Source organism: Physeter macrocephalus, chromosome 2 (genome assembly GCF_002837175.3).
Source record: "Physeter macrocephalus isolate SW-GA chromosome 2, ASM283717v5, whole genome shotgun sequence".
Taxonomy (NCBI): domain Eukaryota; kingdom Metazoa; phylum Chordata; class Mammalia; order Artiodactyla; family Physeteridae; genus Physeter; species Physeter macrocephalus.
In genome coordinates this window covers 136976162-137000711 of record NC_041215.1, presented here as the reverse complement: position 1 = coordinate 137000711, position 24550 = coordinate 136976162, and the positions used below count along the sequence as shown (strand labels likewise).

Below are 24550 nucleotides of genomic sequence, written 5' to 3'. Positions count from 1 at the left end.
ATCCCAACATGCGAAAATTACAGCAGTTGTAACAGTTTTCTAGTTTTCATTGTGCCCACAGATATAGGTCCCTTTGCTCGCTGTTCCTGCAGGATAGACTCCTGAAAATGGAGCCGCCGGTTCAAATGAGCGTTCGTAGCGTAAAGAGCTGAGCACGCGGTACCCTGCCAGCCGCTCACGAGAGGCCCCTGTCCCACGTCCCTCGTGGGGTGCTGCCACCAGTCACTCGAGCAGGTGTGATGGGTGCGGAAGTCACGATGTCCGTGATGTTCCAAAGAGCAGTTCTGTCTTCGTTAGTGGGGTTTGGGTGTCTCTGTGTACTTTCCATCTTCCCTACCAGGAAGTAAGCTGAGTGCTGTGTTGCAGAACCCCTCTGCCACGCTCCCACGGCGCAGGCTGGCCGGTGCTCCTGAGCCAGGCAGCGGGGGTGCCGGCCAGACCGTGTCTCTCTTGTCCACCCCCTGTGCCCAGCGTCTGCAACCATACCGGTCACACAGGGAGGGTCCCTTAATGTCCAGTGTTTAAAGGCAGCTCACCCGTACACTCTTCTGTCGGCTGGGTTTTTTTCCTTGTTGCTTTATACGTTAATACCAATCCTGTCTCTGTCATGTACGCTACAAAAAATTTTAGTATTCTAGTCTGCCTTTTGTCTTTCTAGAGTTCTCTTTTTATTGTTATCGAAGTAAATGAATGTCCATAAATCAACGAGCCCCACAAGGCTCACTCGGGAAACAGCTGAGCCACCCGCCCAGCCCTGCCCTAACCCTTTCATTTGCTTAGCGTCCTGTGTGCCTGCGTTGTTGTTGGTTTTAATCGAGGTATAGTCGATGTACAGTGTTGCGCACTGGACAGCTTTTAAAGGTCATGTTCCGTTTGTAGTTATTCTAAAACGGTGGCTATATTCCCCACGTGTCCCCGTACTTGCTTGCAATTCACCCCCACGCTTTGGCAGATGGAGGAGCCGCTCTTCCAGGGCAGGGAGTCCGGAAGCTCTGCTCCAGCCCGGAAGCCCCCGATGGCCCCTGGACCCCCCCGCACGGTGTCCCGGGGAGCCTCGGCCTCTCTCCCTGGACTCGCGTGCTCCTTTGTGTGTGGTCTCCTTCATCTCGGCTGTGCGGCTCTCCCAAGCTTTCTGAGGAATGGCGCGGGGAATGTGGATTTTTTGAGTCCTTGCATGCTGGTAAATGCATTTATTCTGGCTCCCGTGTGATGGGTGATGTGGTTGGGTCTAGAAGCCACTTTCCTTCGGGACTTTCAGGTCCTCGTCTCGCCCTGGCAGTGGCCACTGCAGAACCCGACCCTGCTCGCAAGCTAGACCCTTGGGCCCTGCGGCTCTGAAACCCCTGCGGACGCCCCCCACGAGGGGCTGCAGGCCACGGCGAGCCCGCGCTGACCCCTTTGGGCACTGGGTCCCCTCTGAGTTACTGTGCCAGTGATTTTCTCTGCTCTGTTTGCTCTGTCCTCTCCTGGCGTTTTTGTTAATTTGATGTCGGGCCTTTTGACTCCCATTTTTCAGATTTCTCAACTTCTTCAGATATCTTCTTTCCACTCTTTCACCTTTGTTTGAAGCGTCCTTCACTGTCCTTTTCAGGATTCCAAAAAGGGCAGCTCTGAGCACACGCAGTCTCTGAATTCTGTGCCGCTGCCCCCGCCATGTCCTGGGCATCCTTGGTGGCTCAGTCTCCGCTTTCCTCACTCGCTGCTGGGCGTGGTGTCGGGACAAGGCAGTGTTGCTTCCAGACAGACTGACCTCAGTGCCCCTGAAAGGGGCCCCCGCTGGGGCCGGGGGCCGCGCGCTCCCTCTTGTGGGTGCTGCATTGCCCTGGATCTCAGGAGCAGCTTCCGTCCCCGGGCCGGACATGTGGCTGTGGAAACCCTGTGTCGGTTCAGCTGAGATCTTAGTGGGAGAAGAGTTGTTGTTTCCTTGCCTGTTAATCTGGTGGGGTTTGGGCTTTCTCTTTTCTTTTTAAATAATGATAAAGTAAGAAACTCAGTGTAGAAATAGAAACAAATGAAATGTGAATCTACAGGTATCTCAAAAATGTAAAAATAGTATTAAAAACAATGGAAGTGGATCCTCTAGCCGGTGGGGAAGGCTGCTCTGTAGTTGGATCCTTTCCGTCTTTCGACGTGAAAGTCTTGCCAGGGAACCTTGCTTGATACACAAATGATGCAAAGCAGAGAGGACGTCTCTCCCAGACTCAGTGCCTCCAGAGCAGGTTGAGCCTCTGGGAAGGGCTGGCCCCTTCCTTGCACATCTTTGATTTCTCTGGGGAGCGTCGTTTGGGGGCCTGCTTCTCGCTCCTCTTCCCAGGATCCACAGAGCAACCGTCCTTTGCCTCCCAGCCTCCTTCAGGGTCACCCGGCAGCCTGGACCCCCAGCCCTGCCCCCTGTGCTCCCCAAAGGGCAGAGTCACAGCGGCCGTGAGACACACACATGGCCCAGTTCTTATAACCCAAACCAGCTTACGGCCGATTCTGGGGGGAATTTGGTTGTGTTGCTTGTTGCTCTAGACAGCAGTAAACTTCCTGTTCCAGAAAGATTAAAAACAGCAGGGTAGCTGATTAAAAACAAAAGCAAAAGGTAAAAACTCGCCAGTTCGCAAATCCACAAGTAGTAGAAGCTTGAATGTAGTTGAGTAAAGCCTCGGAACACACGCGTCTCCGGAGTGGTGGTCTTACCACTGTCCTGGACTCCCGAGCTGCCGGCCTGTGGGGCTGAGATTCCTGTGTCTGGAGGCCACCGGGAGGGCCCCAGCTGTGTGAGGCTGCCCTCCTCCCAAGACGGCCCACCCCCGATGTGGGACTGGACTGGCCCGGGGCCGGGGGGGGTCTGGGCTCCAGGCACAGAGGCTGGGACCACCGTGGGCTTAAAGATGCGGCTTTGCAAAGGGCTCCACGCACACAGGCAGGGCTGTTAACCAAAACCAAACCAAGCCCAAGCACCTGTGCCCAGGGGTCAGGCGAACAACTGCAGGCAGCATGGCTAATCCTCTCACCGGGGCGGGTTGACCTTAGCACCCTCTCGGTGGCCCGGAGCTCGAGCGGGCAGCTGGCTCCTGGGGTGTTACGTGAGGAGGAATTTGTGATTCTCAGGTGAACGGGGAAGTCTGTAACGTAGGGGTCATAGTAACATTCGTGGGCCGGAGCCCCAAAACCATCCCCGATGGCCGCGTTTCCTCCCAGCTACCTGTAAATGCAGTGGCCGCTCCAACACGTATATAACCCTCTGTCCGCAGACAGTTCACTAAAGGCATCAGGTACGTCTGAGTCAGTGTTTGGACTGACGGATGGGGCTGGACGTCTTCTGCCCGAGGCCTCAGGTTGCCGCCTTGCTCCAGCCTGGAACAGCGCATCTGTGTTAAGCTAATATTTACCCAATGAGCATATTCCTACGCTGCCCACGAGATAACCTTGACCCCAGTTGTGTCTGCCTGCTGGTAACGGTGTCTCCTTTTCGTGCAGCTTCTGAACCCAATCTGAAATTACGCTCCAGGCTAAAGCAGAAAGTGGCTGAAAGACGGAGCAGCCCCCTGTTGCGCAGGAAAGACGGGCCAGTGGTCACGGCTCTCAAAAAGCGTCCTTTGGACGTCACAGGTATGTTCGTGCCAGCCCCGCTGCCCTGAGAGGCTCTCCTGTGCGCTGTCCCTTCAGCACCGAAACCTGCCTCTCCACGTGTCCCCACCGCCGCCCGCCCCCTCCCCCAAGGGCTCTCGTGCCCGCAGCGCCAGCCCCGTGAGTCCCAGGGCCACCGTTGGCGCCCCAGCAGGGGGTCTCCCTATCCCTGTAGGCCGTCCTGTTCCCGACCTTGACCCAGCCGGGCAGGTGAGAGCAGTCAGACCTCCTGACGTCACAGGAGACTCAGGAATTTCAAGTGGAGGCTCCTCCGAAGGTGGGGTTTTAACTGATCCTGCCCTATCCGTGGTGAATGCCACGTTTCCTGCCTGCCCCACTGCCCATTAAACAGTGTCTGAGCCACTGGAGAGCGTGAGAATCTTGCTGGGAAGAGTGGGAGGGACAGGGGCGGGGGAAGGAGGAGGAAGCTTGGGAGTTTCCGAGTCTCCGTTCGCGCGCTGCTCTCGGCCCCCACCTAGCGGCCGACTCGCGGAAGCACACCCACCCGGCAGAGCCCCGTCCTGGGATATGCACCCCACTCCCAGAGGGGGCACATCCACCAGCCCTAAAATCACGGGGCAGAGGGGCTGCTCCGGCGGCCCGGTAACAGGAGGGGCGGGACCGTGTTTGCACCAAGCGCAGGGTTTGGTGGAAAAACCAGGGCTCCTGGCAGCGTCCTTCAGGGCCAAGTTCCCGGGGAAGGAGGAGGGGCTCCTGGGTGCTCCCCATGTGAGGGGCCGGGAACCCCACGCTCCGATTTGAGTCCAGGGTCTGGGATGGGATGAGAGCCGGAGTGCCCTCACCCCTGTCCCGCAGCCCGGGGCTCAAACCCCTAGTCCGAGGGTCTGCTTCTGGACCTCGTGGCTTTGTGTGAAGCGGAGCCTGAGGCCTCACGCCCGGGGGCCCATCTTTGTCATCGGGTGCTCATTCTGGTAGAGAGATCAGGGAAGAGTGTCACCTCAAGATCCTCTGCCTGGGGGATTCCGTTCAGACTCGGGCCTCGAATGAGTTAGAGCGTGTGTCTCACCACACGTGGGCCTCGTCTCTCTGGGGGGTGCCAGGCCGCGGACGGCGGGCCCCCGCGTTTATTTCCAGTCCCGCCTCTGGTGGGACGCGGTCCCCGGCGGGCGGCTTCTTTCTGAGCGCCGGCTCTGGCGTTCGTGCTGTCAGCCTGTGACTGTCAGGACCGGGCTGGGCACCAAAATGGTGAGCTGCGTTCTCACCTCCAGGGAGCTTCCAGTCTAACTGCGGAGCCCAGACGCCACGTGTGGGGCAGCTAATGCACCACACGCGGCCCCAGCTTGGCCCCGGGCCGTGTTACCCGAAGAGGGCACAACGTAGGCAGCGAGGCAGGGCAGCGGCGGAGGCCACGCTGGACCCGGGGAAGCTCGATGGGTGAATGCAGGCAGCACGGAGATGAGGGACGGATTTCCCGGCCAGCACACCTCCCGGCGGCTGGAGAGGCAGGATGCGCTGCGCAGAGCTGGCTTTCCGCAAGACTGGAAAATAAGGAGTTCCAGGCAGGGAGGGTCCCAGAGAGAGCGGGGGCACCTCCCCCGGGGTACTGGGGAGGCGGTGAAGGTCCCCGAGCCGGAGAGGTCCACAGCGTCGCGGAAGCAGCCGGTACAGGGGGCTGGGGAGGGTACAGGGGGCTGGGGAGGGACGGCGGTGAGACGCGGGCCAGAGGTGGGGCTGAAAGGATGGTGAGACGGGTCCCGGGACGCGGCAGCGTCACTGTGCCTGTGCCCAGTCCCTCGTCAAAGCCGTGCCCATCAGGGAAAGCAAACGAGGGAATCGGCTGCCCCTCCAACCCTAGCCAGAGAAAACTGCCGTTAACTTCTGAGCACATCTGCTTCCAGTCCTTTTCTGTGCATCTGTCACACGCCCCGTGTACACTTGTATCCTTTCCTCACTTGATATTAGTCACGACACTTTCTGGCAGCTTTAATGGTATTGCATCGTGCTGGTACAAATAATATCGTGACGGTTACGCATTTATATTTATTTTCTTAGACCAGATCCCTTGAAGTGGAATGAACAAATGATCAACATTGTTGAGTTGAAAACGGGTGAAAAGTCGGAGAGAGATGTATTTTTTTATAGCCCCCGAAAGTGGTCGTGCTTTCCCACACACACCTGGGAGAGGTTACCTGCCGGTGCTGCTGAGACAGGCCCGCTTAAAGGAAGGTGGGAGGGCCTCACCGTGTGGGCGTCCGAGGCAGGGGCATGGCTGCCACGGGGGTCGGCGAAGCAAGCCCTGCCTTCCCGCGTGAAGTGTGACACCTGCCAGCCCAGTCGGGGGCGCCCGTGAATGTGACTCCACTGGGCGGAGACCAGGCTCTGGATCCGGTGGGAAGGGAGGGGAGCCGGGGCCTGAGTTCACCGCCAGCGCCCCGGAGGGCGGGGCGGGGTGTCCCCCGGGGGACCGCTGCTCGGTGGGGAGGATGAGAGCGCTCACGGTGCCCTGGGTTGAGGGGGTCGTGCGTGTGCCCCGGGGGTCCGGTCTCCTTCCCCGAGTGAGCCGGGCCTGTGGGGTTGGGCGCCGGGGGACGGGCACTGCCGTCCACACCAGCGCCCCCAGCCTTCCCGCTGTCACCCCGAGTTCAGCTGGAATCAGCTTTCAGAGTCCGCCAGGCCCCGCGGGCAGCTCCGTGGTCTCGTGCGCCGAAGGGTGGCCTGCTGAGCACCCTTGGGGTGCCAGCTTAGGGAGGTGGCCCAGGCCTCCCCTCCTCGAGCCTGGGAGCCCAGATCAGGGCGGAGTCTTAAGTCATCGGTGCCCGTGGTCAGTGAGTACTCCGGAGGGAAAGGCAAACGGCTCAGGCTGGCTCCCTCTGGAAGGTTTTAACCAGAGGCTGCCATTGATAAACACCGTTCAGCCAAACAAGGCCCTCCTATTACGTCACGTGTTTGCACACACAGCAGCAGTGGCTCCTTTGGAATTGAGGGGCAGACCCGGCTGGGACACACGGCCGCCTCAGTCCCAGCCCCGATGCGTGGGCCGGGGCCACTCCCCCCGTCACAGCTACTTGGAGAGTATCTTGGGGTGAGTTTTCAGATAACCCTGATCAATGACAGAAGCCACCAGCTGTGCTCTTCCCTGGATGTTTGAAAACCGCAAAGATTAGCTCAAAGCAAACGTTGACCGAGGGGGCTCTATAAGCAAGCACGGTGAATCTGACCTTCCCCTGTTCACAGTCCTTTGGCCTCTGTGTTTTCTTGCCTTTCGTTGTTAGAATATCAATAAGTGTTCAGGGTCTCTTTTTCTGGGGTTTACGATCATCTTGAGACTCTTCAAAAGGGGAATAAAGTTGAGAGTGTGCGCAGCTTAGAAGGTGCCAGTGGGGCCTCCACGAGCCACAGGCCTGCGAAGCTCACAAGGGGTCGCTAGCAAAACGGAGGGCAGGGAGTTAGCTCCATGGCCCTTGTTTGGGGACCGTGGTCCTGTTCTTTCTTGCTGGCACTTCTGCCGTCAGCCAGCTCGAAGCAGAAGTGCAGCTTTGAGGACAGGCGGCCAGCGCGGCTCAGGGCCTCGGAAGCTGTGTCCTTGCCTGACCTGAGTCAGGCTCACAGGTGTCTCTCCCACCCCCAGACTCGGCCTGCAGCAGCGCCCCGGGCTCTGCACCCAGCTCACCCAACAACAGCTCTGGGAACGCCAGCGCGGAGAATGGGATCGCGCCCGCTGTCCCCAGCATCCCGACCGAGGTCAGTGCCCAGCGCTCCTGTGTCCACGTCTGGTTTTTCGGCTCCAAAGAGCAGTTTCCAGCTGCCCTTCAATCTTGACTGTCAGGGGCAGCGTTTCAGAAGCATCTCAGGAACCAGGAGCCTCTGACCACAGGGGTCAGCGACCCTCACCTCTGCCGGTCAGACCCCAGGTGTGCTACAGGTTGAGAGGGACGTGGGTGCAGAGAGAGTTCCGGGAGAGCTCTCTCTGGGGGGCTGCTCCGGCCAGGTGGAGGGGCCCCAGGGCTGGCTGCAGGTCGTGCCCTTGACCAGACCTCGGTCAGGGCCCGGTTCCGGGCCGGAGGTTCCAGAACCTCTGCTACACGCATTCGTCTCCCTCCGTATTCACTTTCTCTCCCCCGGCTCATCCCACAAGTGTCTCTGGAGCTCCTGCCTCGTGCCAGCCCTGTGCCAGGCACCCTCGCCCCCAGGGGCCTGCTTCCAGTCGCCTCTCCCGTGCCCAGTGGGACGGGCAGGTGCCGACCGGTATCAGGGGCCCGAGGGCGGGGGCGACCGCCGGGGAGCCGGCTGCACACCTCGTTTCCCTCGGCTGAGCCAGCGGTGCCGTGTACTTCCCGCTCTGACGGTCCTGCTGACTGCAAGGTTCTCATGAGGTTTTTTACGTTCCTTCCAACTTACAGGAGGCTATAATTGATCAAATACTGGTATTTACTTTCTTCCTTAAATATTTAGAAATGAGTCCTGCCCTTCCAGAGGGTTGACGAGTCTTAGTTGGAGGACACAGGCAGACGTGTCCACTCCGTTTTCATTTCCAGTTTCTAGACACTTAAGGTATAAGCAGATTCTTAGAAACGAAGATGACTGCTAGAAATGATTTTGTTCTACTGCCTCTAGCTTGCTGAAACCCCATTTTCTTTTATTCTTTTCCTTTATACGTCTACTTCTTTTATTACCTGTGCATTTCAACCTACCGGTTTAAATACCTGTTTATATTATTAAAAGTTTTAACAATCCTTCTCTGTGAGACTGAGTTCATAGCTGAGGTCTACCTGTAATTACCCTTAGAACTTGGCCTAGAAATTGCTCCCTGGCATGAGATGTGAATGCTGGATGTGGCTTGTCGATAGCTGTCATAGATCCTGATTTTATTTAAAACGGGCAGTTATGTACCTAACGGTTCATATTGTAGAGTGCCTTATTTGGGTGGATGCCAGTTTAAATTATGTGTTAAGTTTTACAAATCACATGTTAATGGAAATTAAGCTACTGCAGATTAATAGATGTCAGAGGACTCACAAGAAACGTAGAGAGTGCAGTTTTCATGTTTTACGTTAGATACTCATTGTAATCATGGGGGTAGTCTTTGAAGATGTGATCACAATTGGCTGTCCTTTGTGGATTTCAAGCGCAGTTAGAATTGGACAGTTGTCTGAGAGCTCCATTCTGGCTGCCCCTCCTCCAGCCCAGAGGTGAGGTGGGGTGCCCGTGCGGGAGCGAGGCCCACTGGCCCGGCACCCCCTTTCCCTGCTTGACTGCGGGATGCTCAGCACCCTCCGCACCCCCCCCCGCCCCGCTTACAGGGAGGAAGCAGGGCTCCGCCGACCCGTGGACAGCCTCGCCCCAGGGGAAGACATTCAGCCGATGCCGAAAGCCAAGCGTGATTCGGGGGCGTGCAGAGGGCATGCTGCCCTGGCCCTGGCCTTTCTGGGCAGCTGGGCAGCTGAGGAGCGCGCCCTAGGGCAGACGGAGATGGCTGGCACCGGAAATGCGGACAAGTCAACATACCAGACAATTCCCAGAAGGCTGCTTTAGTTCTAAAAATAAATCAGGTTTGAAAAAAAAAAAAAGCTTTGGTTATAAAGAGGAAATGACAACTTTCAAACATTAAATGTTTGCTTATTTTGTTCCTGGACAAATCCAGGAACAAAATCATGCTTTCCTTGGCAATCTCAATCCCTTTCTCTAAATCATAGCTTGCTGATTTTTTTTGTATCTAGAAAAAGGGCTACTTTTTAAAGTAGCCCTGTAATCATTACTGTACCATTGAATATGTGAATGAACTAAAGGTGGCTGCAGCCATCTCCCCGGGGAAGAGGCACTAACTTCCCCCCCAGGTGAAGAACGCCGGTCCTTCCTGCTCTCTGCCCTTAGAGCGTGAGGACGGAGTTTATCACGTGCCTGTGTGTTTCCAAGTAACACCAAGTATGACACCGTTAAGCCACCTAGGAAATTCTGCAAAGCACCGAATACCTGCGCACATGCCCTGGGGTGGTAATCGCCCAGTCCTCTGATGGACTTTCCAGCCGGGGCTACAGGTAGCCCGCCGTTGTTTACGATAACTTGTGACAACTCTCAGCTCATATATTTTTTTAACCTTGCAAATGAAATTTTAAAGCACCCAAAATGTTTCTCATCCTTAATTATATAGTCCATTGTGAGAAGAACTAGGAGAGAATTGGTTATATGTCCATCGCTAGTGTTACTTTCCATGACACCACCAGCTAGCGTCACGGCAACCACCTTCTCGCCCTCTTCTTCCCGTGCCCTTGGTCCCGCACACGTCACTGGGCGTCTAGTGAGGGAGGATACTGTGTGAATAGGACAGTGTCCTTTTACCAAAGAACCTTCATTCTAGAAGCAAAAAGATGTGAAATACGACAGCAATTCAAGTCCTCGGGGACTGGTACTTAACCACACGTGATAAATAAGTTCCCCGGTCATCAACAAGACTTTTCCAACCTGAGCGTCCCCGTGTGTAAGCGTGCCCTCAAGGATTTATCCTCTGACACGCTGTAGCACAGCGTGGGCGCTGCTGCAGAGAGCGCTCCTGTGGCCAAGTCTGTGTGCGTCCAGCTTTATCTCCTAAGAGTGCATCCCGAGGGCGGAGTGGGATTTTAGGATTTCAGGTTAGATCCGCTTTTGAGGCTTTGGACACGCGTTGCCAAATTGTCCTGCAGAAGGAGCACGCCGGTTTGTGATCCAGCCGGCAGTGTGTTTCTGTTTCTCTGGGTCAAGGTGCTGGAGTGATTTTTGAAAATCTTTGCCAGCTGGATAGGTTTTTAAACGTTTTTAGATTTTTAGATATGTTTTTAGATTACTGATGATGTTGAGTATGTTTTTTTCTATGAGTTTTTTTCTCCATACTGGTTCTTCTTTGTCATTTCCCACTAATTGTTGTTTGATTTGCATGCTCTTTATATATTGGTCTTTGTCTCTACTATACGTTGCCAACCTTGTTGTCACCATTATTTGCCTTTTATATGAGGGGATTTCTTTTTTAATCAATACTTTCTTCTCTGGTTTCTACCTCTCATGATGTGTTTGGAAAGACATTCCCGACCCTAAGAATATATTTTTAAATATATCGTCCTAGATTTTATTCTGATAGTTTACAACGATGAGTGAATTGAATAAGAGCAAAACAAGAGAGTGAAGGGTTGTGAACCAGGCTGTAGTGCTTGTGGCCCGCTTTGAACGCCGTGTTCGCCCCGGTGCTGTCCTCGTTAATAGATTTCTGTACCGGGGATCTCAGAACTGGGCGTGGTCTGCCCCGAAGTGTTTTCTGTGGTCGTTTCCCTTGGCGAGTGTCACCCAGGCTTGGCGGTGCAGAGCCTGTGTGATGGCCCTGTGTGCTCTGTCCCCAGACCAGCCTGGCGCACAGACTGGTGACGCGAGAAGGCTCGGTGGGCCCGCTGCCCCTGTACACGTCACCATCCCTGCCCAACATCACGCTGGGACTTCCCGCCACCGGCCCCTCCGCGGTAAGCGGGCGCCCACGGGTCTGGGTGGCAGTGGCGCGGGCCGGTCATCCCAGGCCCCTGACCCCGGGAGCCCGGTTGTGCCTCTCCAGGGGGCGGCCAGCCAGCAGGAGGCCGAGAGACTGGCCCTCCCAGCCCTCCAGCAACGCATCTCCCTCTTCCCGGGCACCCACCTCACCCCCTACCTGGGCAGCGCACCCCTGGAGCGCGACTCGGGGGCGGCTCCCAGCTCCCTTCTGCAGCACGTGGTCCTCCTGGAGCAGCCGCCCGCGCAGACGCCCCTCGTCGCAGGTGAGCACGCTGCGGGCCGCGTCAGGCCGTCGTGGGCTCCCCGGGAGGGCCGGCGGGGTGGCTCGTCCCCCCCCAGAACTTCTGGACTTGCCCCTCGCATGCCAGCCTGTGGCCGGAGAGGCCGAGTCCCCTCGCAGAGCCAGGTGCGTGGAAGCGGGGGCGACAGCCGCACCTTCTGGTTAATTTCCCCGAGAGCAGGCTGGCGGCCCCTCTGATGGGTCTGCCCTCTGGGTCGTTGGACACGTGATGGAAGCCCAGGGTTGGCTCTGGTGGAGCAGCGGGTTTCTATTAGCAGTGACATTTTTGTTAATGTGCCCCATCGAAGGGGTGGTTATGTTTAGAAAAAAATAGGAGATTTGCCATGAAATTTGCCTAGCAACAGCAGTGTAAAAGTGTTACTTTCCGAGTGACGGAGTGCGTGGGGCTCGCCATGAAATGAGGGGGCCCTGCCGTAGGGTCATCACCCCAGGTCCAGGCACCATCCAGCGGGGTGTTCAGCTTCCTCCCTGGGTTTTACAGGGCCCTACTGAGCCCTGAGTATCAGCGGGGCGGCCCTGACCTCACTCCCTCCTCAGCTGTTAGGTGCTCTGGTTGTGGTGGTGACGCTTGGTCTTTTATCGTTTTTAACCTTCAACCTCACTCTCTCGCTCACTTCCCTGCCGGCCTGTCTGTCCTTCCTGGGGGTCTCGTGGGCCCTTCCCCGCCCCCTCCCTGATCCTGGGATCTCTGGAGTCACCCTACACTCGTAGGAAGGCCCGGGAAGCCCTGCCAGGGTCCAGAGCTGTGCCAGTGTGGCCATCCACACTGAAACTGAAAGCTAACAGCGGAGGGAAAGAGTTGACGGGGAGTCCCACACGTGACTCATCAGATGCTCACGTGGCCGCTGGCTGTGGGGCGGGAGGAACGTGGAACGCTCCGTCAGCCCAGGAAGCTCTGTCGGACAGCTCCGGCGTGGCGCGTAGCCCCAGCTCTCAGCGTGGCAGCAGCCTGCGCGGGCCTCCCCCTCTCCTCCCAGGCAGCACGCGGGATGCCGCTCGCTCAGCGCTGGCAAGGCCCGCACGGCGCCTTCTGGACCCACCGCCCTTTCCTCAGAGCCCTTCCTCTGCATCAGGCCCCGCTCAGGTGCCCCCCGGCCCTCCTCCCGGGCACTCTGTGCAGGCAGTTTCTGGGCGTGCTTCCGTCCCCCCGGAGAACAGACGCTGGGCTTTCCTACGACCTTGCCGCCCCCGCGGTGTTTGAGGCTGGAAGGTACACAGCAGACATTTCTGCGATGGAGCCGTATGCCAGGAGGGGTGTCCGAGCATAGTCAGGAAGGGTCTGGCAGGTTTGCGTCTGGCAGCCTCCCTGAGGTTCCCCAGTGGTCGGCCCACAGACCCGCCTGCTTGCTGCCGGTCACTGTGGACAGACAGACAGTGTCAGAGCTACAGCCGCATCGTTTCACAAGTACTCAGAAGCAGGTCCCTGTGGGAGGGCAGCCCGGGCCCTCCCCCCGCCCAACCCAGCCGGCCTCTGCGGGCAGCTGGTCACCCAGGACAGAATTTGATCCTAATTTACTGCGCCCTCATGCTTGAAAGTTTTACAACATACACGGAAAACCACCTGCTTTTGAGTTATCATCAGAAACTCTTGTTCCCGATCTGAGGGGTCATCTTTAGGTTCTGAACCGGAAACTACCTGCCAGCCGAGGGGTTTGCTACTGGAAGGTCAGGATGTCCAGTTTTCAGTGATACGGATCACTCCACTTGTCCCCGAGCGTGGTAGCCCCACAGCTTCACCCTCCAGAGGCACGAGAGTCAGATTTGGGGTGAGTGGGATGGGGTGAGAGGCGAGGAACGGAGGCGGAACAAAACTGGGGTCCAGCCCGAAAGGCCCGCGCCCCGGGCAGCTCCGGGTCAGAGCCAAGCATCGCGGCGTCGGGGTGTGTAAGGCCTCTCCGCCGTCAGCGCACGCCCACGCCCCTGCGGGAACCGCGGCCTGTGTCCTCTGGGAGGCGTCGCCCGGTCAAGGCGGGTGTCTGCGCCGTCGTCGAGCTACCGGAGGCCCAGATCGAGCGGGGGGAGCCCTGGAGAACCCGCAGCGGCAGCAGGAACCGGAACCCCAGCCTCGCTGGCCCACTTGAGCTCCTTGTTCCTGAGCCTGGTGCCACCGGGCCTCGGCTCTCCACGGAACTAGTACTCCCTCCTCTAGAGCGAGAGAAGCTTCTCTAGGGATACGATGTGGGGTCGGCCCCGAGGACCCCAGCGCAGGGCTCTGCGGCCCCATCACCGGTTACACCCTCATCCTTGGGGGTCCACAGGAGCTTTAAAAACAACACGGGACGTTTTCCAAGAAGGGGCCTTTTCAGCAGCTAAGTAGCCTTTTAATCCCGTAAATGCAGCGTTGTGTGGCTGGCGTCCCTATCTCCTCCGTGAAATGGTTTAATCCCCCACGATACCTACATAAACAGGTGAGGAATTCTGAAAGACCTTCTTTACGACGATGCCGTTCTCTTTTTTAAAAACTTTTCTAGAAAGCTGGGGAGAGAATGAGTCTATCTCTAATACATTTTGAGTTACTCACTTTAATTTAGTAGCCAAGCAGACAACAAAGTTTAAGATAACTTACCTTTCCAGAAAACTAGTGGTTCGGATAAAAAGAGATATGGTGGCTTAGGGAACTGTGGTTGATTAACTTTTTGAAACGGTAACAAGGGACAGTTTTGCTAGGGTTGAGGGTTTTTTTCCTGTTGGCACAAAGTAGTATTTTTTGATTCAGAAATAGCCCCCACGAAGGGACCAGGAAAAGACTGAGAGTCCGTACCCACCGGGGGTCTCAGGCTCGACTAAACATGGCGACACAGCCCCGCTGGCTTTGGAGACCCTGGGGGAGGGCAGGAGCCACCTACCTGTCAGCAGGGCCACCTCGGGCAGGTGCCCCGTCGCAGGAGCCAGCCTCTCCGGGCAGCCGAGAGCTGGCGCATCAGCTTACCTGCTGTTTCTCCTGGTCAGACACCCTGATCTGGGGTCACAGTCTGCCTGAGTGATGTTTAGATGTCGTTCAGGTGCCGGGGAACAGACACTCAGGTGGCCTGGGATGGGTTTGTCATACCCTTTTGCCCATGGAACTGGGGGAAAATGGTAAACTGTCTAAACCAACAATTCGTAAAAGAAAAAATACTGGGACTTCCCTGGTGGCGCAGTGGTTAAGAATCCGCCTGCCAATGCAGGGGACACGGGTTCGACCCCTGGTCCGGGAAGATCCCACATGCCGCGGAGCAGCTAAGCCCGTGCGCCACAACTACTGAGCCTGTGCTCTAGAGCCCGCGAGCCACAGCTGCTGAGCCCGTGAGCCACAACTACTGAAGCCCGTGCACCTAGATCCCATGCTCCGCAACAAGAGAAGCCACCGCAGTGAGAAGCCCGCGCACCGCAACAAAGAGTAGCCCCCGCTCGCCACAACTAGAGAAAAGCCCGCGCGCAGCAACGAAGACCCAACGCAGCCAAAAATAAATAAATAAATAAATAAATAAAAATCAATCAAAACTCATTAAAAAAAAATACTGATGGTTGGAATACAAAGGAATACGGGAGGAAAAACGTTTACCTTCCTGGGTTTTGCATGAAGAGGTTGCATTTTAAACCAAGATTCAAACAAGACCCTGTCCCGTCAATATAGACTCTTAATTTAAAAACTTAGTCCAGGCACGGGTGCGCCCAAGCTGCCCTTTTCCTATGCAGCTGGTAGCAAAACCTTTCCAGAAATTCATAGAAAGAGATGTTGGCAGCGTGCATCAGGGGTTCTTAAAGTGTTTAATGCCCTCTTTGTGTATAAAATCTATGCTTTAGGAGAACTTTAAGACGGTTTGATCCCTAGGGACCACTGATCCTCCCACCCTGGTTCTGTGGGCTGTCGGGGAGGAGCCTGCTCTTCCAGGACGCTCTGGAGCCACCAGGACCCTGGCCCCTTCCTCAGCCGGACCTGGGCCCCTCTGAGGGCGTCCGTGCCGGGGCTACTCTCGTTTACGGCCTGGGCCTGGGTGTCCGGGGACCAGATGGTGGAAGGCCTCTGCCCTGAAGCCCAGGCTTAGAGCAGGCCCGGCGGGCTGCCTGGAGGTGGTGCCGGGCCGCCGGCCGGCCTCCGTCAGTCACTCAACGGCCCTCTCCCCTCCCCTCTGCCCCCCTCCCCTCTGCTGCCTCTACCCTCTGTGTTCTCTTCAGACCGCTACCTTGCAGGCCTGGGAGCGCTGCCCCTGCACGCGCAGCCCCTGGTGGGGGCGGAGCGCGTGTCCCCGTCGGTGCACAAGCTGCGGCAGCACCGCCCGCTGGGCCGCACGCAGTCGGCGCCGCTGCCCCAGAGCGCGCAGGCGCTGCAGCACCTGGTGGTCCAGCAGCAGCACCAGCAGTTCCTGGAGAAGCACAAGCTGCACCTCAGCAAGGTGAGGCCCGGGCTGCGCGGGCGGCGGGCCTGGGGGCTTGGGTGCGGCCGGGGCGGGCTCTGCGCGCGAAGCGTCCTTTTCCCGGGGGTTCATTCTACTTGCCCCGCACGGTCCTCTGGGGTCTCTCTCTCTTTTTTTTTTTTTTTTTTTTTGCGGTACGCGGTCCTCTCACCGCCGTGGCCTCTCCCGTTTTGGAGCGCAGCCTCCGGACGCGCAGGCTCGGCGGCCTTGGCTCACGGGCCCAGCCGCTCCGCGGCACGTGGGATCCTCCCGGACCGGGGCGCGAACCCGCGTCCCCTGCATCGGCAGGCGGACGCGCAACCACTGCGCCACCGGGGAAGCCCAGGGGTCTCTTAAGCCCACCCGCAGCAGAGAGTCCTCAGCGGAGACACGGGGCCCCCAAAGCACGGGTTCCGAGCCCCTTGGCACTCGTGCCCCGCGCCTGTTGCAGCGGCCTCGTGGGGCGCGAACCCGCGTCCCCTGCATCGGCAGGCGGACTCCCAACCACTGCGCCACCGGGGAAGCCCAGGGGTCTCTTAAGCCCACCCGCAGCAGAGAGTCCTCAGCGGAGACACGGGGCCCCCAAAGCACGGGTTCCGAGCCCCTTGGCACTCGTGCCCCGCGCCTGTTGCAGCGGCCTCGTCAGAAGGGCTCCCGCCCAGAGGTCTGCATGCCTCCAAGGTCTGGACGGTCACTCCCGGCCTCCTTTCAACAGGAAGCAGCGGCCAGGTTAGCGTGGCCCCGCCGGTTATGCAAACAGAGGAGCGGCAATTCTGAGCGGCTTGTTTCAAACGCTCACATTCGAAGTGGAGCCTCTTTCTGTCAGAGGAGGAGACGAGCCCCTTGGGAACGTGGTCCAGCGGTTCCTCCGAGGGTTAAACACGGAGCGACCACGTTGCCTGGCGGCTCGGGGGCATCTGTCCGGGAGAACTCAGGGCGAGGGCCCGGCCACAAGCACTCACAGCAGCGCTGCCCCGGGTGGGTGGGCAGGCGGCAGCCCCCGTGCCCACCGCACGGTGCGTGCTAAACGGAGCGCGGTGCGTCCGCACGATGGGGCGCCGCTCAGCCACAGAGCGGAGAGAAGCACTGACACGGGCCACACGTGGGTAAACCCTGAGAGCGCGGTGCGGGGTGGGAAAGGCCAGGCACGAAAGGCCAAACACGTGGCGCGTGACTCCACTCACGGGAAGCGTCCAGAACAGGCAGATCCAGGGACAGAGAGTAGCTTGGTGCTCGCCAGGGGCTGCGGGTGCGGCGTTTCTTTATGAGAGCGTGGAAACGTCCTAAAGGCAGGTTATGGTGACGGTTGCATAACTCTGTAAATATACTAAAAACCACTGTGTTATACACTTTAAAGGGCGTGAATTTTAGGCTATATGAATTACATCTCAATACAGCTGTTAGAAGAAATAAGAGGTTGAGGGGATAGGAGGCAACTTTGGGGATTTTCTGAAGGAAACGTGAGAACGCTGGCGGATTGGGGGCAGCGAGACCTGGTACGGGCGTGTCTCCTTCCCGTGAAAGCTCACCCGTCATTTCCCCTTTTCGGGTGGGTCACCTGTGCTCCGCTTGTCAGACGCGCTTAGGCCTCTGTCTGCTTCCCTGGGGGATGGGAAGGGTCGGGTGGGGGGGGCCTAGGGACGAGGGAAGGGTCATGTGTCTAGGTGCCCGGCAGGTGGGACGTGCCCGGCAGGTGCAAGGTGGAGAGGTGAGGAGGGAGCCCGCCCTCTCCAGGGATGAGGCCAGACGCTCAGGGCAGGCCAAGCCCCGGCCCCTGCTGCCCACCAGGCGCCGGGACACAGGCTCACCAGCCCCGCCCCAGAGCCCCCTTGGCAGCGCGGGCTTTCCTACCAGACAGCACAGGGCCGTGCCGGGAGTGGGAGGGGCCGCTGAAGCCAGCCCCCCACTCGGGCAGGAGAGGCACCTGATCGGGGTGGGCGAGCGGGGCACCGCCGAGTGTCAAAGCGTCAAAGGCACTTCACGTCACCTTGCTAATACCGGCCAGCTTCTTAATTTTACTACGTCATTAACCGAGTGATGGGTAGGAGGTTTTAGGAAGACGGGAAACACCTCTTCATGTGTGGTGCATTCTCCACAGAGTGATTTAGAAGCTGGCTGATCCCCTGGATTTTGTTCTGTGATAGATTTGCCATAGCGAGCGACAGTTGACTGAAGTGTTTGTACGCCGTTCTCCTGGGGTGCGCAGGGAGCTGACAGTCGTGTCTAGTACCGCCAGCACTGCCATTTCCGCCCTTCGTCCTGGGGGCTCGTACCCCGACGGCCCCCGAGCCAGCTCCCTGCGGCCCTGGCCAGCATGCACCGGGATCGCAGCCGTTCCTCGCGGGCTTCGCTGCTTGTTCTGCCTCCATCGTGAATATGAAAACTGGGCCTCGTTTGTTTGGGTGTGTAAGGGTGCGTGTGTCCAATGACCTTTAAATACCGGCCTGCTCACCAGTCAGGTTTGGGCCCTGAACTCTAGTCTGGCTTTTAGGAGCTTCTAGTTATGCACGTGGGTTACGTCCGTCCTCCTTTAATTGACGAGCGGGTGCTCCCAAGATCCCACAGCCCTTTGGGAGACCAAGAGCCGATCCGTCTGTCCCGTCTGCTGCTGCGTCACCGCCGACGTTTCTGCTGTCGCACTCGCCCGCGGCGAGCCTCGCCCCCTCTCACGGAGCCAGATCTGCTGAGCGACCAGCCCGGCCTGTGGACGCACAGCTGCGTTTCACAGACGGACAGGGAGAGAAACAGACCTGTGCCTGTGGCCGTGGCCCAAGGAGACTGGCTGCGCACGCACCGGTGTCGCTTGAGAGAAGAGCCCTGGCGGGTGTGTGGCAGGCCCCTCGGCGTCACAGGGAGGCCGCCGCGTGGCGACGGGCCCCCCCCCAGTGTGGAGTTTCCGCCCCCCGAGAGGTGCTGCATCCTGCCAGGCCCTGCCAGGAGGGCTGCAGGGATGGGGGTCGTGCCCCTGGGATCCCCGACAGTGAAGCTGCAGGGGGAAGGGAGGGGACGCTCCTCACCCAGGCCGACCTGGGAGGCGAGGGCGGGTGTGCCCAGGCTGGGGGCAGGAGCCCCGCCACACGGGGCAGAGGACACACGGGGAAACGCCTGAGGCTTGCACATCCGGCCCTTGAACGCTTACGCCCGTCATTCACGGAGAGAAGCAGAACACAGCCCACAGACCTCGCACTGACGCCCACAGGCGACACGTTCACACCACCCCAACCCCTGATGGCCCAGCTCCACGCCGACGGACACGCGGCCGACCCGAGGGCCCCGCGGGGGGCACCGCCCACGTCTCTCCTGAGGGGACGGCCCTCCTCCACCTCCAGGGCACTTTACAGAGTACGTGGACTCTCCCGAGACGTCAGCCCCGTACGGGACACTAGGAGACAAATTTTCACCTGTAGCCGGACCCAAATCAGACCAAAAAGGCCACGAGTGGCTTTATTGGAACAACAGAGGAAACTTAAATACAGGTCGACAGGACCACGCACGGTTACTAAGTTCACACGGAACACACAGTGGGTACGGGTGCTGAATTCACCTGTAGGACACAGCAGATACAGCAGATGCGGTTGCTAAGCCCCTCGCCCAAAGCTCCGCGGTGGACGGCTTCCCCGGGGTTCTGGGGACAGCGTCGTGCTGACACGTCTGCCGGCTGCGTCCGGCGGCCCGACGGCCCGCGGTAGGTCAGCAGCAGGACAGACGGCCTCTGCCTCTGTTTCCATGGCCCACCGTCTGTTGATGTCCAGGCGAAGGGCACGTGGAGAGTCTTACACTGTTCTCGAGACCGTCCTGTCGTTTTGGAGTTGAAAGGAAAGTGCTGGAAGAAAGCGGGGACTGAGCTTCTGTCCACCGAGCGCACCTTCCCGTGGCTGCTCTCCTTTTCTCCTCGATGATCATGTTCTCAGCTTTGTCGCAACCCGGTTTCCTCCCGGACGACGAGGACCCTCTACCCTTCGGTCGCTGCTCCCGGGGCCTCCACCTCCTCTGCGTCCCCCATGTACTTACCCACTCAGAGGCCGCCTGCCGTGGGGCCTGGAGCAGGCCTGGCGTCCTGAGGACCAGGCGCACCTTCCGGGTGACCCCCCTGCAGGCCACCCTCGGGCCACGGCGCTGCGGCCTCCCTCCCGACCGTGACCTTGCTTCTCCAAGTCCCCTGCGGGGGCCCCGCCCTCCCCTCGGCCTCCCCTGCGGGAGCATCTCTCCTGCTCTCTCTGTCCACGTGGCCTCCCCACCTCCCCCGAAGTACCCGCTCCCCGGCCCGCAGCCGCCCGGGCTCCCTCCGCGAGCCTGGCCTGGAGCCTCTGTGCTCCCCGCTTCCATTTTGCATGTGCCCAGCCCTCCCCTCACTGCGCCAGGGCCCACCTCTCTGCTGACCTTCGGCCCCCTGCTGGCCGAGCCCCCCAAGGGTCATTTCCCTGCAGGCAGTCCCCGACCCTTTGGGATCTTCCCACGGAGCGGAGAGGAGGTTGCCACCCGCTCTGAGAAAGCACCTGCCTCCTGGACCTGCATCTGGAGGGTGAAGTCCATGGTGTTGGGAGCCCCCACCCCATGCCCTCCCCCTGCTGTCCACGCCCCCGTCCCTGTCCCCGCGTCCCTCTCCCTGACCTCCACCCCTCTGTCCGTTGTTGCCAATTCTTTCACACCCTCGCCCTCCAGCGCATCGCAAGGGGCCTTGGCCGCTGCCATATCCATCCTGGCTGCTGTCCCCCCTTCCTGTCTCCCTCCCTGTCCCTCTGCCGTGGCGTTCTCTCACCGGTCTGTTCCCCACCCACCTTCTCAGGCCCCACGCTCAGTAAGCCTCCCACACACCCCACCCTGGTACCTATCAGACTCTGCGCCAGGCCCTGGGGGACAGCAGAGACGAGAGAGCTTTGACCCGTGGGTCCTAGAGCCGAGGCTTATAATGCCATTTGCTGAGGTTTCGAGGCGCCTGCGGACATGCCGGGGCCCGGGAGAGGCCCAGCGCCCTCTTCCGGCAGAGATGGGTCCTCCCTGCCTCAACCCGCCCCCAGTCGAGGGGCAGGTAGGGGGGCAGCCACAGTCTGGCCCCGAGTGGACTCTGTCCAGGCACGAAGCTCATCGTGGGGCCTCGCGGACTCCAGGTGCGTGGGAAGCAGATGGGATTGACACATCTCAAAATCATCAGAAACAGACTTTCAACACAGTTTTTTTTTTTTGATCAACCACTGTGAGAAACCTGTCGCAGCACCTGGATGTACGGTTGGCGGATTGTTTGCTCGAAATAGAGTTTCGAGCCTGTCTGCCAGCCAGCACCCTCCCGGCCCGGCTTCCTCTCCACTCGCACCCCCTCGCCTTCTGCTGAAGCGGCGCTGACCTGCTCCCGGAGCTCTGGCCGCCTCGCTCCGGCCGGACTGGAGCTTTCTGATGAGAAGCTGCCATGGGCAGATGTAAAGAAAGGGCCTGGGGTCCCCGTGGCTTGGCTTTCGTAGGTTGCTTTCCTTTACAGCGTTCATTACGAACAACTTAAGGGATGATCCCATGAAATAAACCCCTAGCCCAATCAAAACTCTGTTTTCTCAGCAAAGTAAGGCAGGTGCTGAGGAGGGCATCTATAGCTCAGTCTTCCTCTGGGGCCGGGCCCTGGTACCCACTGGGTACAGCTGACCCCCGGCTGGTTACAAGCTAATGGGATACCAGCACTGGCACGTGTCCCGAATCCATCCCTCGTGGGCCAGGCTTCACCGCATCCAGGTGTGGGTGAGGGCACAGGCGGCTCTGTAAAGGACTTTTTAAAATACAAACGCCCAGGACGAGAAAACATTAGGCTTCCTTGAAGAGCTCGGTTTCCTTCTAGAAACAGAGGAGTGGTGGCAAGATTCGTTCTCCCCTGCAGGGCGGGCGGATCTCTCGCACGGCAGGGACCTAAACAGGGGCTCTCGAGAGCTTCACATCTCCTTAAAGCCCGGACAGCAGTCGCATCTGCCCCCATTGACTCCTTTCCCACAGCGAATGGACAGATCACGCATGGAGAGCAACCTCCAGACTTGGGGCTTTGAAATTTGGGGCATGTTCTCTCACGGTTTACAGAAAGTCAAGCAGCTCAGTTATTAATTTGCTCTGAGACATTCCTTGTGCCCGAGTCCCCGCGTCAGAGGAGGGGTCCCCGCGTCTGCCCCTCTTTCTCAGCTTCTTCCCAGCTCACCACTTCCCCTCAGACCTGGGACGGCCGAGTCCTCTGTTCCCCCAGCACCTGTCTGTCTTCTGGCCCCCGTGCCCGGGGCGGCAGCCTCATCACCCGAGACCCGGGCCGCCATCCTGGACGGCCCTCCCTCCGCGGTGTCCCGGGCCTGGAGATGCGGCCCCCTTGCTGCTGCGTGGCCCTGTCCTGTCCCCACGTCGCAGCGGCTAGGGCAGGCCCTTGTCCTCCCAGGCCCTGGCGGGCGGGCCGGCCGATCACAGCGCCTTCTTCTGGGATGTGCGCCTGCTGGTCCCCCGCACGCCAGGCCAGGTCCCCGCCTCGTCCCCGTCGGGCCAGGCCCTTGCTCTCTCGCGGCCCCCGGTGTGCTTTCATGCTGGCCTTGCTCACCTTCCACCTTGACCCTCCCGCTGCCTGGACGGCTCATTCACTTACCCAGTCGTTCAGGTGAACGTTTAATGAATAATTACCACGTGCCCCGTGGATAAGTCAGCAGCGGCCCCTACCCTCACCTGAACTGCAGGCTGCAGGTCAGGCGGCTGTGTAAATGGCAGCTGCAGGGCTGCAGCGACTCCTGCGGCGGGAAGAGCTGGGGGACGTGGACACAGGTGAGCATCACCCAGCCTCCACCCGGAAGGCCACAGGACGCCTCCCGGAGAATACTGAGGCCTAAGGGGTGTCGAGGGGTCAGCCCAGGGGGCTCCGGGAGGGAGGGAAGCCGTGGGGAGCCCATCGGGCGGAAACTGCAGTGGTGTCTGGACGGCCGTGGCGTGGTTGGAGGGGACGGTGGCGGCTCAAGGGGGGAGGGTGAGCAGGGCCGGACGGCAGAGGAGCAAAGTAAGGACGAGGGGAAGCGTTTCAGGGGCTTGGGCGGGGCGGTGGCACGCTGAGAGCCCACTGTCACTGCCCCGCGGAGGCGGACGGGGGAGGGCCCTCAGAAGGCCGTGGCTGGGACCTAGCAGGAGGTGCAGGTTGCCCGGTGCAGGATGGGAGCAGAGCGCGAGGACGGGGAGAGGCGTGCTCTCCAGAGACGTGAGGTGGGCAGTGCCGGGCAGCCACGGAAGCGGGGAGGCCGGCGAGAGCCGGCGCCCCGGGCGTCCGTGTTGAGCCGAGATACGTACCCGGCCGTCGGGTGGTAGGTCTGGAAATGCGGAGCGAGGCCTGGGCTGGGCACCTGCGTCTGGGAGTCACCAGTACGTGGAACCTTCAGCAGGGAAAGGACCGCATTGCTGAAGAGCGCGGCGTGCCGGGCAGCAGGCCCAGGGCAGGCCGGACAGCGAGGAGTGAGTGGGCGCAGAGGTCCGGGAGGAGCAGGGAGCCACGTGTGCCCCGTCGAGGGCTGGGAGGCAGGGTCGTCACGGCGCCTGGGACGCGCATGTTCTTCAGGTGGCAGGGGAGGGGGCACGGGCGGGGTTTCTCCGGGGCAGCTTCGACCGCAAAGGAAGGAGGCCTCCCTCTTCACGCCCAGGTGCGGACGTGGGTCTCCACCGGTGCCTTGCACTGCACTTCGCTGGTACCACTTGAGCAGGTACCAGATGCCGGGCTGTGTCCTTTCTCAGCACCTCGGACAGCGCCCGGCACCCGTGTGTGTGTGTGTGTGTGTGCACGCGTGTGTGTGCGTGCGTGTGCGCGCGTGTGCGTGTGTGTGTGCGCACGTGTGTGTGTGTGTGCGCGTGTGGGTGCGTGCGTACGCGTGTGTAGCGGCGCCTTCAGAGGCTGGCCCCCGTTTCTGAGGCGTGGGCTTTGTGTGTGTGTGTGTGCGTGTGCACGCGTGTGTAGCGGCGCCCTCAGAGGCTGGCCCCCGTTTCTGAGGCGTGGGCTCTGCGACCGGCCTTCTCATGTCCCGCGATCTCGCTCGCCCCACGTCCCGCCGAGCTCCGTCCCTAACCTCTGTGTTGCAGATCATGCCCAAGGCGAGCGAGCCGGCCCGGCAGCCCGAGAGCCACCCCGAGGAGACGGAGGAGGAGCTGCGCGAGCACCAGGCCCTCCTGGAGGAGCCCTTCCTGGACCGGCCCTCGGGGCCAAAGGAGGCGCACGCGCTGGCCGGGGTGCAGGTGAAGCAGGAGCCCACCGAGAGCGATGAGGAGGAGGCGGAGCCGGGCCGGCAGCAGCCCTCCGAGCAGGAGCTGCTGTTCAGACAGGTGACCCCGCAGAGCCGGGGAGAGCGGGCCGGGGGGCCGGCCGGGCCCCGGGGGCAGCGCCCTCCAGAGGGAGTCTGAGGGCGTCTTCCCCCACACCCGCCCGCCCAGGCCCCCGTCTTCCCTGGCCACGCGGCAGGGAGGTGCGGTGGGGCGTCTGCGTTAGAGCGCGGCGCCCGTGTGTGTGTGTGTGTGTGTGTGTGTGTGTGCGTGCGTGTGCGCGCGCGTGTGCGTGTGTGTGTGCGCACGTGTGTGTGTGTGTGCGCGTGTGGGTGCGTGCGTACGCGTGTGTAGCGGCGCCCTCAGAGGCTGGCCCCCGTTTCTGAGGCGTGGGCTTTGTGTGTGTGTGTGTGCGTGTGCACGCGTGTGTAGCGGCGCCCTCAGAGGCTGGCCCCCGTTTCTGAGGCGTGGGCTTTGTGTGTGTGTGTGTGCGTGTGCACGCGTGTGTAGCGGCGCCCTCCGAGGCTGGCCCCCGTTTCTGGGGCGGGGG

At 60.0% G+C, this 24550-nt stretch overlaps 1 protein-coding gene across 22 annotated transcripts in view; it reads left to right on the top strand.

Moving 5' to 3' along the window:
• HDAC4 (histone deacetylase 4) overlaps nucleotides 1–24550 on the top strand; it is a 259275-nt gene that overhangs the window by 177295 nt on the left and 57430 nt on the right. For 21 of the 22 annotated variants that reach the window (XR_008619437.1, XM_055090985.1, XM_055090956.1 and 18 more), the window contains 5 exons: nucleotides 3466–3597; nucleotides 7205–7317; nucleotides 10941–11057; nucleotides 11147–11345; nucleotides 15542–15759. Coding sequence is in view for 21 of the 22 variants with exons in the window: in XM_055090985.1 (XP_054946960.1) it covers nucleotides 3466–3597; nucleotides 7205–7317; nucleotides 10941–11057; nucleotides 11147–11345; nucleotides 15542–15759 (779 nt within the window). In the remaining variant the exon portion in view is untranslated. Of the gene's footprint in view, nucleotides 1–3465; nucleotides 3598–7204; nucleotides 7318–10940; nucleotides 11058–11146; nucleotides 11346–15541; nucleotides 15760–23823; nucleotides 24027–24550 lie in introns of all 22 variants that reach the window. The other variant, XM_055090994.1, reaches the window with a different exon arrangement.